The sequence below is a fragment of the Carya illinoinensis genome, chromosome 7 (genome assembly GCF_018687715.1).
Source record: "Carya illinoinensis cultivar Pawnee chromosome 7, C.illinoinensisPawnee_v1, whole genome shotgun sequence".
Taxonomy (NCBI): domain Eukaryota; kingdom Viridiplantae; phylum Streptophyta; class Magnoliopsida; order Fagales; family Juglandaceae; genus Carya; species Carya illinoinensis.
The window spans coordinates 36,814,402-36,831,771 of NC_056758.1; the positions used below are offsets into that span (position 1 = coordinate 36,814,402).

At 31.2% G+C, this 17,370-nt stretch overlaps 1 protein-coding gene across 2 annotated transcripts; it reads right to left on the reverse strand.

Annotated features, from left to right (window-relative positions):
• Positions 1 to 9,316: 9,316 nt before the first annotated feature.
• LOC122316921 (MDIS1-interacting receptor like kinase 2-like) lies at positions 9,317 to 11,460 on the reverse strand. 2 transcript variants are annotated; one of them, XM_043133769.1, is made up of 2 exons: positions 10,545 to 11,459; positions 9,317 to 9,812 (listed from the first exon to the last, which is right to left on the reverse strand). In XM_043133769.1, exons 1-2 carry the CDS (start codon positions 11,395 to 11,397, stop codon positions 9,442 to 9,444), a joined length of 1,224 nt encoding a protein of 407 aa, XP_042989703.1. In that variant the 5' UTR covers positions 11,398 to 11,459; the 3' UTR covers positions 9,317 to 9,441. The 2 variants fall into 2 exon arrangements, with proteins under 2 accessions (XP_042989703.1, XP_042989704.1); XM_043133770.1 differs by having other exon boundaries at positions 9,518 to 9,681; positions 10,545 to 11,460.
• Between the last annotated feature and the right edge of the window lie 5,910 nt (positions 11,461 to 17,370).

The window sequence follows — 17,370 nt, forward strand, 5'->3', positions numbered from 1 at the left end:
TTTTTTTTTAAATGAAAAAAATAAACCAATTCATTAATTGTCACTTCCTTATGTATTAAATAAAAAAAATTAAAAATAAAGGAAGTAGCAAATAGGTTATAGAAAGTAATTAGTCTATCATTATTCATTTAAAAGAACAAAAGAAAAGTCAAAGACAAATGCTCCCAATTTAGAGTTCAATAGGATATTGTTGCTCGATATATCTTGATGAACAATTGCTAGTATGCAGTCATAATGCATGTAAGATAATGCATGTGCTCTACATTCGATGATGTTCACCTTCTTCTTCCAATCTAATTCCAAAGCTTCAGTATAATCTCTTAATACAAAAAATAGGCTTCCCATTTCCATATACTCATAGACCAAAAACATGCATTGCTTATATAAACAAAAACCATGAAATTTTATAATGTTTCAACATCGAATCTGATCTGTCAACACTTTTATCTCATTCTGAAAACTTTTATCAAAAGTTTTGTTCTTAGCTAGTTTCTTCAAGGCAACCACTTTACCATAAGGTAATTTGGCTTTATAAATATTACTATAGCCACCGGTTCCAATACAATATCTAATGTCATGAAAGTCCTCGGTTCCTTTAATGATGTCTTTGTATGCAATGTTTCTATCGCAATACCATGATACTGAGAACAAGTACTTCCCATTCTTTGATTTAGTTTTCTTAAGCATGCGTCGACGAAGGAGTAAAACTCCAAGAACTGAGAAAACAAGAAAGATGGAGATGGGAACGATAGTATTTATTCTAGTCACAATTGAATTGTTATTGGTTGAAGGGCAAGGAGGGAAACCAATAAAATCACCGCACAGACGCTCGTTTGACGTTTTCAATTAATTTGTCGGGATTTTTATAAGCGTATGGAATTAAATTGATCAATGACAAGTCGAAGACGTCTACAGAAGTGAAATTGTGCGGCATGTTGCCAGTTAGATTATCATGGCTGAGATTCAAAAGCCTCAATTCCAGTAGATTTACTATTCCCAAAGTTGAAGAGGTAACATTTCGATAAGGAACTTATGATCACATAGGTTAAGTGTATAGCCTAGTAAGATGAGCGATATCTGAGGGAATGCTTCCAGTTAAGGAGTTGCATGTTGCTCAATGACAAGTGCACCAAGTTCTTGCAACTGTCTAGACCAATAGGAATTGAGCCATTGAGATTGTCAATCATGATCTGGTTTTTCAAATATAAATTTTGGATTCGAAACATTTCACTCTCTTTTATTATTGATAAAAAAATAAAAATAAATAGAAAAAACTACCTACTCACCTAATTTGTTGTTGTGCATATATGATTGTGAGATGAGATAAGATGAGTTGAGATGAGGGTTGAAAGTTAAATAAAATATTATTATAATATTATTTTTTAATATTATTATTGATTTGAGATTTGAAAAAGTTGCATTGTTTATTGTATTTTATATAGAAATTTGTGAAAATTGTAATAATAAGATGATATAAGATAGATTGAGATGATTTTAGTATCCAAATTGAACCAGAAAAATAAGCATGCATCATAACTTAAGAGTGGATCATTCAAGTTCAACCAATTGATCGAGGAGTTGAGAACTTTTCATTCGATTTGTTTCTTAAAAATTAATAGAAGTGTTATATTATTTATTAGAATGTAAGAGTAATTTTATTTATTTTATTTTTTATCATTTAAGGTAAACTCATTAAGTAGTGAGATGGCAATGACATGGGTTTGGTTTGCACCACTTATGTGTGAACTACTTAGCATATCTTTTCTTTTTGGTAAACCTATTAACTACTTAGACCTTATTTAGATATAGAGATATTTTCATTTCATCGCATCGTGATCGATGAACTATTCACTTAATTACGTATAAATGGTCTACTCTTTGGTTTTCTTAAGATCAAACTACCCTACTCACCCAATTTGCTGCTCATCTATATGATTCATGTGATTGTGGTCGGTCGGTCTCATGTTATTCTTATTTTCAAACACGCCAGCCATTTTGGTGTGTCTCTTGGCCGTCAGTGATGACTATAAAGATCAAATAATTAAAGCCATCTCTATATATATCAATATCCAAACTTTCCTTGACTTGGAATTTTCAATTCCACAAGACTTTCGGTGATACTTAAATTATTTTAGTATACGTATATGTAAATAGTAATAAAATAATTTGAATTAAATTGTTTTATTGAATTTTGAGAAGTGAGAGATAAAAAGTTTGAATAAAAATATTATAGGTTAAAATATTATTTGAATATAGTTTTTGTTTTAAAATTTGATAAAAGTTGTGTTGTTTTTTATGTGTTATTTGGTTAGTTTGGAGTTTTGGAAATTTGTAATGATTAAATAAAAAAATTGAATATTTGAAATTGAAAATATTTTGGTTACACAAATAATCTCATCTCATTTAATCATTACAATTTTCTCAAACTCCCACACAAAATATAACAAACAATTTAACTTCTTCAAATCTTAAAACAAAAACAAAAAAAATTTAAAAAATTATATTCTAACAATATTTTATTCAACTTTCATCATATCTCATATGTGTAACCAAACGAAGCCTAAGTAATGTTTGAAAAGTTTATAATAAAATAATTCAATTATGCTACATATAATTATTTTTGTATATTTTTTATACACTTCACTAATATGACGAAACTTAAATATTATTTTATATTAACAAAAATAATATAATCAATCAGGTCAATTTATACACAAATTAATACGTAAAATGATTGTACATTAAATGTTTTAAAATAATTTTACAACGTAACGTATAGCAAAAGCTTACTATCCAAACGAATTTACCAATCGGGAGTTTGTTAATAATTGGCTGGCTGAGGTAAAAGCTGCGTACACTTTGATTCCATTTAGAAAAACAAGCGTGCGTAAGGCGTAATGGTAGGCCAAGTCAAGAGTGGATCATTCGAAATCTTCTCATTCTGTTGTTTCTTAAAATTTAATAGAAGTGTTATATTATTTTTTAGAATATAAGAGTAATTTCATTTATTTTATTTTTGATAATGAGTAATATACATAAAGTTTTATCATCGTCCGTCTTTAATTCCGTGGTTTGCTGGACAATGAATAACTATTAAACACACCGTATATCTACTCATTCCCCCTTTCTCATATAAAAAACCAAATATCGGCTTCCTCTTTCTTCTTCTCTTTTCCCTCACTCCTGGAGTCCACGATTGTGAATGTCAATTTGCTGCTGTGTATGATTAATTATGATTGTGAGATGCTGGCCATTGTGATTGGTCGATCGGTCTATTATTCTTATTTTCCAACACGCAAGCTATTAAATTTGGCGTGTCTTTTAGTCACTTAAGACTTTTCTACTAATTAAATATGTCAATTAAAGCAATCCCTATAATATCAATTTCGAAATTTCAAATTTGTAATTTTCATTAATTTTGCAGACTTTGTCACGTACTTTAATTCGGATCTTAAATTTCTCCAAAGAGTACTCGAAAAGTTAGGTTAATTATTTCAATAGTAATTAGCAAGTACGTACTACCTCGAACTCAGTCTGATGAATCTAAATTAAGGTCCGGTTTGAATAGTGAATTGACATGAAAATTAAATTTTGAATAAAATATTTTTAAAATATTACTTTTTAATATTATTATTATTTTGAAATTTGAAAAAAATGAAATTATTTATTATATTTTGTATGAGAATTTGAGAAAATTATAATGATGAAATGAAATGATATTGTTCTTGTATCCAAACGGAGCCTTCAGGAGATGTTTGATAATATTTTTCATCTCATCTCATTATCACATCTCATTTCACCCTATCTCATTTCATTTTCAAACACCACTAAAACACAAAAACTTTCAAACTAATCATAATTATATATATATATATTTGTTTTATATATATATGTTTTAAATGAGTGATATTTTTATCAAATAATTTATAAAAATAACATCACTTTACATAAATACCTTCATTTTAACCGACAGTTATATAATTATAAAGAAAATTATATGTATATAATTAGGCCTCATTTTTTTTTCAGAAGTATTTTTAACTTATCTCATCTAATCATTACAATTTTTTTAAACTCCCACACAAAATAAAATAAATAATTTAACTTTTTTAAATTTTAAAATAAAAATAATATTAAAAAATATATTCTAATAATATTTTATTTAACTTTTAGAAAAGTACATCCTGTAGCACGAGACGTTCTTGACAAGGGCAAAAAAAAATTGATTTTTTTATACCTTTAAACATTTATTAAAAAAATTCACAATATTGTTAAAAAAAAGTACCTCTTAATTATTAAGTAAAAAAGATTGCCAAGACTCAATTGAAACCCAATGTCAGTAAGAGTAATATTTTTCTAAATTTTAATTTTACAAAAGAGTATAACTGTTTTATAAAAAAATACCTCAGCTTACGACAAAATTATATATGAAAAAAAGCTATATCTTTATCATTTTACTTCAAAAGAGAATAATGCAATCTATGCCCCTTCCTTGGTAAAGGGCTTGCCCACATGGGCCTGACATATTTGAAATTGACAACGTCACTTTGTAATTTATAATAAGGAAAACTCTACTTCTATCAATAATATTTATTCAATTTTTTTTTTCAGTTAATAGTTAAACAAGTATTTTTTTAGGATGGTGCTAGAACCATCACTAGTGACTCCCGTTTGAGTCACTGCTAGGCTAAAAAAAAAAAAAAAATTAAAATTATTTTTTAATATTTTTAAATATTTTTAAAAAATATAAAAAATTTATAATAATATTAAATAATTTTTTCTTAATCATTAAGAAAAAAAAAGCTAGTGGTAGCCAAAACATTTTTTTATTTTTTAATAAATTTATGAATTTTTTTAATATTAACAAGATTTAAAAAATATTTCTGAAAAATAGGTACATTCAACAAGAAATTTCGGCGATGGGCCGGGTGTAGCATCTACAGTGAGTCCTTGGGGCTTTTGAAAAGTAAAGGACGACTTGGAAGTCACCGATTGAGTGAGAGCTAATCAAAGAGGAATTGACCATTGTTGTTGGATGAAACTCAAAAATTGAACCATAACCTACCATAACCTCGAAATCATGCCACCGACCACATTAGTGGTAATACGTGGGTGTTAATCCTATGTTCTTACGAGGGGTTAGTCTTTCATATAAGAAACAACGAGGTCACGAGCATGTGCAATCGTTTGTTTATTTAAAAAATTTTATTTTATTTTATCTCATCTCATTTTATCATTATAATTTTTATAAATTTTTATATAAAATAAAATAAACAATTCAATTTTTTCAAATCCTAAAACAACCCTAACATTAAAAATTTTTATTATAATAATATTTTATTTAATTTTTAAAAAAACATCTCATTCCATCTGTATAATCAAACTGTCAGGACCAATTCAATGCCAAATGAGGTCTTAGATTCTATAACAGCCCGTTAGAAATTTAATTGTGAAATTTCTATTAGTTTTAGGAACCTCGTGAAGACCCCATAAGTTTTCACGAATCTATTAATCGTATAGGTTTTAGTCTAACTACATAGTTAGTGTTATTATTTACTATGATATCTGAAGTGTGTTTTTGATTATTGGAGATAGTTAGAAGTGTCAAAATGTATTATGGTTTGTGTCATTAGACTCGGAGGGTTATTTAAGGTCTTATGGTGCAATAACATTTTTTCATATTTTCGGACGAAACGTCACCTCAAAACTGTAGATATTATTGGATAAAAATATCTTGAGCTAATTTTTGTGGATATTATTAGATAAAAATATTTTAAACTAATTTTGTGAATATTATTAGATAAAAATATTTTAAACTAATTTCGTGGATATTATTGGGTAAGAGAGTCTCACACTTAACTCTCACTTTGGGTAAGAGAGTCCTACACTTAACTCTCACTCCAGCCTCATCTCTTCCATATCTCATCCATAAGTATCTTCAGCCACCTCTCCCCACGAAATTATCTTCATTTACACTTTCCATTAAAAGAATATCAAACACTCTCTCTCGGATAGCTTTTAGGAGTTCTTTTGCACGCCCATTTCGAAGCTTTTGTAAGTATTTTATCATAAATTCTCTTTCATATAAGTTGTTCCGTTTTGAGTCTAGTTTACGTAGATATCTTATTTGTCCCATTTGAAGATCATTTGGTCAGTCAAATATTACGTAAACTATAGTAAGGTCATTCTGAAAGATAAACTGGATAATATGTTATAGTTTGGAGTTTTTGACCAAGCTAATGGATAGATATTGGTCCAAAATTTGTATGGAGTATTGTTAACATGTATATATGACTATTGGTTGAGGATTTTTACATGATTAAAGGTTTTAATGAAAGATTTGCTTAAATTTAGAAACTTAGAAACTGGAAGAGGAAAAACAGTTTCTGTTTTGAGAAAGTTTAACTCTTTGGTGGTCTAAACCTATTCCAATGACTTTGATAATTTTATTGGAGGATCCTAAGCATCTTATAGTCTAACTGTCATTTTCTTACATGCAGAGATTAAAATGAAAATTTTACTTTTTAAGTTAGTATTTTCCATATTTCAATTTATTAGTAATTTAGTGCTAACTTTTAGAATCACTAATTACAGTTCTTCGTGATCGCGCTTAAAGTTTTATAAGAAATGCGGAGATCGAGATAAGTTAGCTTTTAACTTACTAGCAGTCTACTGTGTATGTGTGCTAAGTAAATGAACTACAGTGTATGTATGTGTGTTATAATATATGTCATGCCATGCCAAGTCATCACGTAATTGTTTGTTATACAGAATTTATTCTGTCATCAATTTTTATCTGTTACATAATATATTCTGTCATGTATTGTTGTACATTACAAGTACATCATGCTAAGTATACCATCTATTACATGTATGTCAAGTCATATAATATTCACTGTTGCAAGTATGTCATGTTAAATATGTTGTCTATTATATGTTATGCCATGTTACGAAATATTTCTATCTCAAGTTGGTCATGTATTTCAAGTTATGTTCAAGTCACGTTATGTTACGTCAGGGCTTCAGTCCTTTCGTATTCCAGTCACGTTTCATCTTGATTACTTATGTATGGAGTCACAGCAATTGTGATGCATACACTACGTGAGACACAGCAATTGTGACACGTAAAATACATGGGGTCATAACAACTGTGGAGTATGTATTTACACGTAGAATACATGGGGCCACAACAACTGTGGAGTATGTATTTTTCATGTTAAGTCAAGTTTCAGAGCAAGTTCATGCTAAGTCAAGTTTCAAATCAAGTTCATGTCAAGTCAAGTTTAGTTTATGTTTCAATTTAAGTTATGTCAATTATGCTATGTTGTACGCCAAGTTATGCTTTAATTACTTATGAATTTGATTATACATTTATGTTTTTACTGTCATCCATGCATCATTAGCTTGTCTGGAAGTTTTTTTGTTAACTTACTGAAATTTGTAATCAAATCTCATTTTGGTAGTCCCAACTACCATTCCCCCCGAATGGTAGATCTTGTTACAGGACCTGAAGGAGAATTAGAAGCTGATCAACTAGACACAGTTGACTAAGCGACGGTGCGACATCAATGTTAATATAGTAGTTAACGTAAATTACTACTTGTACAATGAAGTTGCATCTCTAGTACTTTTTGGATCATAACCATTTTGGACTAGTGTTGTGATCTGTTCAATGGGTCTTTATGTATGAAATATGTTTTTAGCATTTGAGATATTTTCAATTTGGTGCATAGTATTGCTAAAGAAAAAAAAATTATCCGCTGCGAATATTGCATAATGTTAGATGCATGTTAGGAACATTTCATCTTATATGTTATGAACGGGGATAGGTAACCTTGTATTGCATGTCTCGAAGCTTCAAATGTCCGTCCGATCCCAAACGGAATTTGGGGGCGTCACAGATTCCATTCGGGTGGTAGAGTGTTATGATAATATTCTATTACTATTTATTATTTTATCATTAATTTTTACTACTTTTTATTAGTATTCACTATTATTCAATATTTTATCATTATTTTTTTACTATTTTTCATTACTATTCACAAAATATTTGATATCATCTTATTACTCAAATGCAATATTAGGCAATGATTCAAAAAAGGCTTTTATAAATATATATATATATATATATATATATTATAGTAGTTAAATATTCTGTTTAATACAAATATTTGGAATCTTATTTAAAATTAATGGTTCAAACCTTCTTAGACAAAAGAATTATTTATCAACTTTTTGTGTAGGCTAAATTTTAAAAGAGTAGTCTAATCATTTTCCTAATTCTCCGTAATAAAAAATTCACTCAGAATAAATATTTTTCAGAATAACAATCTTCCCGTGAGCCATTTACTTTTCTTTTTTAAGCTTTCTTTATTTATAATATTTTTTTCTTTAGCTCCATAACTTATGCCAAGAATGCTTATGCAGATATCTATACTAAGGAAAGAAAATAAGACGAGATAAGATGGATCATCTTCCAAACCTTTAATAAGTGTGCCCATTGAATGTGAGTCCATGACGAATGTTATTGGAAATTTCCCTAAGAAAGCAACCATTCCCCATGGCCATTGGCCATTGACCATCGTTGTTGGATGACTCCTAGTCTATTGTTCCAGTTTTCCAACACGCTAGCCATTTTGGCGTGTCTTTTGGTCAGTTAAGACTAAACTAGAGATCAAATAAAGCAATCCTCACGTATCAATTTCAGAAAGTCCTTGACCTGGAATTTTCATCAATTTCGGAATCAACAACTACTTCGGACTTAGTCTGATGAATCTAAAGACACGCCAAGTGTTTAGGTTGCGAATAATTTTTTCGTTGCAATAAATTAATCACAAAAATTTATTTTTCTTGCAGTGTACTATCCAAAAGAATTTACCAATCCTGCGTTTGTTAAGAAATATATTGTGGCTGAGGTGAAAGCTGTGCCCACTTGATTTCATTTAGAAAAATAAGTCATATATATCATGCATAATGCGCAATGGTAGGCCAGCCAACTTAAGAGCAGATCGTTCAACCAATTGAAGAGTCACAGAAGTTCCCATTCTACTTGTTTCTTAAAATTTAATAAAATTATTATATGATTTTTTAGAATTTAACAGTATTTTTTTTTAAATGAGGGTATATTACAATTATTTGATAATTTAAAGTAAACTGAGTAGTAAGGTGGGGTATTGATTGCACAATCTGAATGCTCAGTTAATTATATACCTATTCATTGCACCATACTTAGTGCCTAAATAGAAATATTCATTCCAACATTCACCTTACTTTCTAATTAATGTCTACAAATCAGACAAAACGTATGAGAAATGATATTTATAGTCTTAAAATGTGTAAGTCTCGTGCATTCATTATGAAAAAAAAAAAAAACATAAATATGGAACCCACGAAAAAAATAGAGAAATTGTCCCTCGGACACTAAAATTCAAGATTTAGTTTTCACTCTTTCCAATCATGTACTTGGTTCCTCAGATGTCGAAGTGAAACTGAATGTAGGAGCTTAGCCTTTGGCTTCTTGCAGGAAAGAAAATCTTTGGACACACATTTCATTGTAGGTCGAGAATTGGGTTCTGTGCTTAGGCAAGCAATTGCCAGCGTAGCAACAAGGTAAATATCCTTTGCAACTTGATGATTTGGAAGTGGTAAGCGCTGGTCTAAAATTTCATGTAACATTAAATCCTGAGACCATAACGATGATGATAAGTTCAAGAGTTGATCTCCTGGATGTCTTCCCATTAAAATCTCCAATACTACCACACCAAAGCTATAAACATCGCATTGTTCAGTGATTACCATGGTATAGGCTAGTTCTGCATGGAAAGAAAAGAAAAAAAAAAAATTAAAAGTGTAATGCATTTTTTCTTCCTCCTTTCCTTTCTTCTTTTTTGTTTTCATTTTTCTTTTTTATAAAGTTGTCAACACTTGTAAATGCATGAAGCTCTCGAGGAAGTGATTGTTTGCAACATTCAGTTCATCACGAACATATGTAACACGGCTAACGCGACAAATAGTGATGGCGCCACATAGAGACCAAATGGAGCCATTGCCCCCTAGCATTAAAAATAATAATAATAAATAAATAAATAAAAATTGAAAACTTTATTTAATTTGAAATAAAATTGAAAATAATGTATTTTCCCCCACAAAGAATTAGAAAATCTCTTGAAATTCTTCAAAAGTATATATGCAAAGTCTTCTTCTAATTCCATCTAAAATTGTCTCTATTAGTGTTCTCAAATTTTTAATGTGACCATTTATTTAAGTTTGATAAAATTGTTTGTTACAGATCATTGTTTGAGTATGAAGCGGAATATATATATAAATATATATATATATATATATATTTATATGCATGTACACATATAATCATCATCTTATAAAACTTAACATCAAAATCAAGCATATCCTATCGGCAGTGTTAAATGGTTGTTATTGTAGATGAGCGCATGGTAAATCATTCATGCCACAAGTAGAATAATTGGAAGGAGTGAAATAAGTAAATGATTAAAGATATAAGTTATTGTACAAAAATAATAATTTACCTGGGGCAATATAACCGTAAGTTCCGACAACTAATGTTCGATTAGAGGAATCAGGATGAAGTAGTTTAGCCAAGCCAAAGTCAGAGACAAATGCTTCCAATTTAGAGTTCAATAGGATATTGTTGCTCGATATATCCCGATGAACTATTGCCGGTATGCATTCATGATGCATATAAGATAAGGCATGTGCTGTGGATTTGATGATGTTCACCCTCTTGTTCCAATCCAGTTCTAGAGCTTCAGCATCATTTCTAAGTACACAAAATAAGCTTCCCATTTCCATGTACTCATAGACCAAAAACATGCATCTCTTATGTAAACAAAAACCGTGAAGCTTTATAATATTTCGATGTCGAATCTCTGTCAACACCTTCACCTCATTGTGAAAACTCTTATCAAAAGTTTTGTTCTCCGCTTCGAATCGATGAAGTTTCTTCAAGGCAACCACTTTGCCGCTAGGTAATTCGGCTTTGTAAACACTACCATAACCACCGGTTCCAATACAATATCTAATGTCAAAGTCCTCAGTTGCTTTAATGATGTCTTTGTATGCAATGCGTCCATCATAATTCCATATTGAGAACAAGTTGCCATCCTTTGTTTCTATCAACTTTGGTTTAGTTTTCTTAACCATGCGTCGACAAAGGAGTAAAGCCCCAAGAACTAAGAAAACAAGAAACATGGAGATGCCCCATGTGAGCAGCACAACGGAAATGGAAAGAGAGAATGCCATGTATGTTTTAATCAAGTGTATGATTGATGCAGAGTTCAACTTCCAAGGGGCTGAGATCGTTATATAACAGTAAGTCATGCACAGAGAGAAATTAAGAGAGACAGTTCCTGGAAATTCCATTAACAATGGTTGTTGGATGCAGTACTCTGTACTACAAGACCCAAGTCTTGTTGACGTAGGTGGGCCATTTTCTAATTTTCTGATCGTCTTTTTCTATTAAGCTTTCTGTATATATAAATAAGCAACTAAGAGTGAACTATAAATAATTGCTTATCCACATGATTTTTTTTTTTTTTTTGTAAAGAACTTATCCACATGATTTAGAGTGAACTATATTCACTTAATTACGTATAAATATTTTAGTCTTTGGTTTTCTTAAGATCAAACTACATACTCACCCAATTTGCTGCTCATCTCTATGATTGTGATTGTGATTATCAGGTGTTGGACATTGTGGTCGGTCGGCATCCCATTCTTATTTTCCAAAATGTCAGCTATTTTGGTGTCTCTTACCCGTCAGTTATGGCCAGACTAAAGATCAAATAAGGCAATCCCTATATAATATATATCCAATATCGGAATTTTCTCTCCCAGAACCTAATCTCTTATGTATATAATCTAAATGAAAATTTTGAGTTTAAAACCCTCCACTTCCGTTGTATAAAAAAAAATATATCAAAAGTCAATTTCAAGAAACTTTGACTCTGTTTGAATATTTAAAATATCTTAATATATATGTCAATATTAGTAAAATAATTAAAGTTAAAATATTTTATTAGATTTTAAAAAATAAGTTAAAAAAAATTGAATAAAAATATTATAAAGTTAAACTATAGTTTGAATATAATTTTTTCTTTAAAATTTGAAAAATTTGTTTTTTTTTTAAGTTTAAAAAATTTATAATAATTAGATGAAAAAGTTAAATATTTGAAATTAAAAATATTTTATATTTATTAATAAATTTATAATTTTTTTTTAATATTTAAACGATTTTTTAAAAAATAACACATTCAACAAGAAATTTCGGTAGTATACGTGTAGCATCTACAGTGAGCGGCCCAGGCGCGTTTGAAAAGTAAAGGACAACTCGGAAGTCACCGACTCCGAGTGAGAGCTAATCGAAGAAAATTTACCATTGTTGTTGGATGACACCTGGTCTTCGCGTGGGGCACTACGTTAAAATAAAGGCCACGTTTTGACAGCGCCCATATTGAGTTGATCACGAGCTGTTAACTTGTACTCACCATTTTCACTGATCAAAAAAATAAAACTTGGTACTCACCATTTTCAGCAGACAAAAAATGGTAAATTGCAAAATTAATATGAATAAGTTTACTTCTCATCTGTACATATTACTTACATTATATATATTTTATTTTATTTTTATTAAATTAATTAAATTATTTTACTCATCATCTATATATCATATACTTATAATAAGAAAAAGAAAAAAAATTAAAAGAGTTGTGATATGTAATGTGTGAATATGCTAATTAAAATTATTCTTTTTTAAATTAGTTAAACAAGCAAAGCAGCTTATCTAAAAAGGCAATTATAGCCACCAAGCTACAAAAAGATGCAGAGAAGTGTCTTTTGCATTTATAATGGACTTTTGAGTGGAGACAGCCTTTACCTTGTTAAGCCATTTCTCATTCGAATTTGGAATTAACTAAATAGGTATGCATTAATCTCTTTGCTTTGTTTTCAAGTTGTAAGAATGCAATCAAGTACTTCCTTTCTACCTACATATTGTGCACAGAATAGCCCATAAACACACACACGCACAAGATAAAGACAATAGTTAAGTAATTTAACAATTTGTCTACGTCCACTAAAGCAGAAACAACTGATTTTAATATATTTATACAAAATTACAAATACTCACAAACAACCTCTCTATCTCTCAAATGACCCTCTTCTCTTTGTTTTTGCTCACACCCTACATTTTGCCCGTATCTCCTGGCTTGATCACTTACCTATGTGAGGATCATGTTACACCATTGCAAAAGGTGTTCAAGGAGCTCCACCAATATTGAGAAAAGGAAAGGGGTTGTTGTTCAAATGGTGGTTGTTCACACGTTGTTCAAATGGCTACTATTTACACCATGTTCAAATGGTTGCTGTTCACACTTGGAGATTTTACACATGGGTCGATTTTCAACAATCACCCCGACCACCCATGTGTATCATATTAAAATGTTACAAACAGTTACATCTTTCAAATGATAGCACCCCCTCATTGGAATGCTCGTTATATTTGCCATGAGATATTTCTACTATAAAATGAGCCTTCAAGTGCGTCTTCAAAGACATCTCCAGATGTATCTTCAAATGCATCTTTAAATACATCAGTGTCGTGTCTACATCCATGGAGCTTGTAGGAGATTTTCTTACGAGGAGATTTACAATACTGAGTTACAAGTGCTTTATTGCACAATCTCAACTCTCACTCTAGGATTTTTCTTTCGCTCAAGTCCACAGTCACGCACACCTTAAGCGAACTGAGCTTCATTCGAGTCATAGTCGATCGAACAATTTGGTTGTTGCCTTTACAACTCTCAAACCAGGCTTCACACATAACCCAACAATCACCAATCTTCCACGTAGAGACTGGTTCTCCACATGCCACCCTCTATCTCTAGCATAATCTCTATCATTTCTATAATTTCACAGCTCTTATCTTCAAGCTAGAAGACTAATTAAAATCGTGCATAACTTCGGTTTATCACGTACAGTGCCCTTAATCAACATATCTATAGAGCAACACACAACTCACATTGCATTGAAAATCTATGGCCTTGAACTAACCCTGGCACATATCAGAGAATCTGTTGTTGATGCCTCCGCTCTGATCTGGGCGACTGACCACTCATCCTGCTACTAACCTATTCTGCTTCAGTCAATGTGTTCATCTCTTGTGCAGTCTCTGCTCCTTTCATAGGAGTCCAATCAACTTCGTCTCAGCTAACTTCTACTTGCATGATCTCCCATCTTGCAAGATTTTTCCTTCATACTATAGTTCATCACCTTCTTTTAACAAGATATAGTTCAAGGTAGTAACTACCGTGGAGGTATGGTTGTCTTGGCAGCCCTGTGATCATCAACTTTTGGTGTATACGTCCTTGAAATATCAAACGCTCTGTTCCCATCTCTCACACATATGCATCACGTTGTGGTCTCGAGAGATTTCCTCAAGGAAAAACAAAACTGACTCATTTTTACTTCCACATATAATTCGCACGACCAAGCCTACTTTTACCACGAGCCAAGACCAATAAATCTTTTGTGACCTTTCACACTTTTATAGAAAACACTACTGAATGACTATTGTCATCAAACTGTCTCCAATCTTTAACAACACTGTGCACTACAAGAAATAGAACGTCATGTATTTCTTCAGTCACCATATCCACAACATCATTCTCATTTTCTCCTAATTTTAGCAGTCTCTTGTGTCTTGTTTTGCCACAATTCCTAGCAAGACATCTGTTTTCTAGATCTTGACTTGCTCTTACTCTTATTCTTAGACTTTGACTCATCCAATCTCCTGTTCTAATTATCAACATTTAGGGCCAACAAACCCAAGATCTTGTCGAAATCTATTATGCGCACCTCCTAAGCTAGAATAAGAGCTTGTACATTATCAAACTTCAACTTCGACTTCTCTACCAAATTTGTCATAGCCATTCTCATGGCCTCCCAACTTTTTAGCAGCAATGTCAAATACTATTGAGCACTAAACGTAACTTCTGTTCATCTTGAAGTTGAACAGTTTCTTTATCAACACTTTGTTATTTGCAACTGGTTTTCCAAAGAAAGCACAATGAGATTTGTGGCGGTACTCTTCTTAATAACATTGTGCTCCACTAATCTAAATAGAATGAGTAGTATGACTTCCAAAACCTATCGATATAGCAGTTTAATCAGCAACATCCAATGACCTAAAGTCTGCTCGTCAAACTTCACGATCTCAATCTTCTTATCCTGAAGATTCTTCCATCTAGATCGTCACAATCTTTTTCAAATATATAATTTCAAAATTACAACCATACGGATGAGTCCCAAATGATTCGAATAGTTTGCAAGCACTATTTGATCATCGAAATTGGATTTCAAATGACTTAGATCAAGCCTAAAACAGATGAGTCCGATGAAATTGGATTCTAAATGGCTTAGATCAAACACAAAACAGATCTAGAATTTTGAGATCAATTTCAAAAATTTCTAACCTTACAGATGAGTCTGGAATAATCCAAATAGTTGAAAAGTATTATTTGATCATCGAAATTGGACTCCAAATGGCTTAGGTCAACCTAAAACATATCTGAATTTTGAAAGGTCCAGATCAACAGAGGCAGCAACATGCGCGTGTGATGCACTTTCTAACCTTCTTAAGGCACGTGTGCACTCCTCCAATGTCTATTCAGCAACGTGTTTGTCTTGAAGCGAGGAATGTCTTGGTGTGGTCAAAAGTTGATTTTGATCAACTTGATTTCTGGGTAGCACGATATCAATTATTGTGCCCAGAATCACCCAGAAACACACTCACACATAACATAGAAATAAATATTAAGTAGGTCGATACTTTGCATACGTCAACTAAAGCGAAAACAACTGATTTCAATATGTTTGTACAAAATTATAAACACTCACAAACAACCTCTAATGACCATCTTCTCTTTGTTTTTGGCCGCACCCTATATTTCATACACAGCTCTAGCCTTGATCACTTATGTATGTGAGGATGGTCTTACAACATTGCAAATGACCTCCTTTTATAGGAGGAGCTTCACCAACTCCAACCACTAATCTTGACAAAATGAAAAGGGCTGCTATTTGTTCCATAAAACAAGCGAGATCGATAAAATGTAAGAGGCCTTAAGTGATTTCATGGCTTATTTTTATGAACAATGTTACAATGCCTCCTAAATACACCTCCAAATGTGCTTTTAGTGTAATTGCAAAAAAAAAATTCTTTTTCTTTCAAGCATTTTTTTAATATCTTTAAACATTTAAAAATAAATAAATCAATTAACTAATAGTCACTTTCTTAATCATTAAGAAAAAAATTTTAAAAAAATACAAGAGGGCACATTTGGAAGCATATATGGGAGGCATACAAGCATTTTTCTATTTTATTAGCGTTATCATATTCTTAACTCGGTATGTAAAGCACATTATCCACGTCACTTAAATGATAAGATTTGATTTATAAAATTTAAATTTTAAAATTTATCTTTCAAATCAAATTATATCATATAAGTACTTTATTAAATGTGCTTTACAGTTTTCACAATGACTTGATAATGGATTTTTTTTTTATTATTATTATCACTTTCATCAGAAGTAGTATATATATCATTGAATGAAAGTAGCTCACCTCAAATGATGATCAGCTAAACAAAGATGTATTTGTATACATTATGTGATGTTATTCTTTTGTGTTGGAAATATTTTCAAAATATTATATTTATTAATATTATTTTTCATATTTATTTGGGACTATATGAATTAGTTTAGAAAGATAGATATTATAAAGAAATTAATCTAGCCTAATTACATTAATGCCTTTGTTTGACCCTTGGAGAAACATCGGAGAGACATTTTTTTTCCTTGGGTGGGCTGTGCATGGAGGTAGCCCACACGGGCATAGGAGTACGGGCCATGAGCCCAAAGCGCCCCAGAAACTTAATGTTAATATTATTTTTGAGATTTATTTGGGAAGATTTGAGTTAGTTTAGAAAGAGAGAGAAAAACAAATAAAAATAAAAAAAAAAATGATCTAGCCTAATGACATTAATGCCTTCGTTTGACTCTCATGGAGACACAGGACATTTTTATTTCTCGGTATTTCTCGGATGGGCTGTGCATGGAGGCAGCTCAAATGGGCTTAGGAGTTCGGCCCATGAGCCCAATGTGCCCCAGAAACTGGCTGGTGGACAAGCACATTGACCAGTGGACCAAGTCCAATTGGGCAGCAGGTGTAGTAATATATTTACCTATACGAAAATCGGTTTTAGTTAAATGAAAAGTTGCATCCTTCGGCCTAATATGCCCATTGGCCCACAAATTTAACAATCCTGGAAGGAAATT

Excerpts from the sequence above, each read along its gene's own strand:
- LOC122316921 (XM_043133769.1), bottom strand. The coding sequence starts at position 11,397 with ATGGAATTTCCAGGAACTGTCTCTCTTAATTTCTCTCTGTGCATGACT. Across the intron at positions 9,813-10,544 it reads TTACGGTTATATTGCCCCAG|AACTAGCCTATACCATGGTA; the intron begins GTAAATTATTAT and ends CTTTCCATGCAG.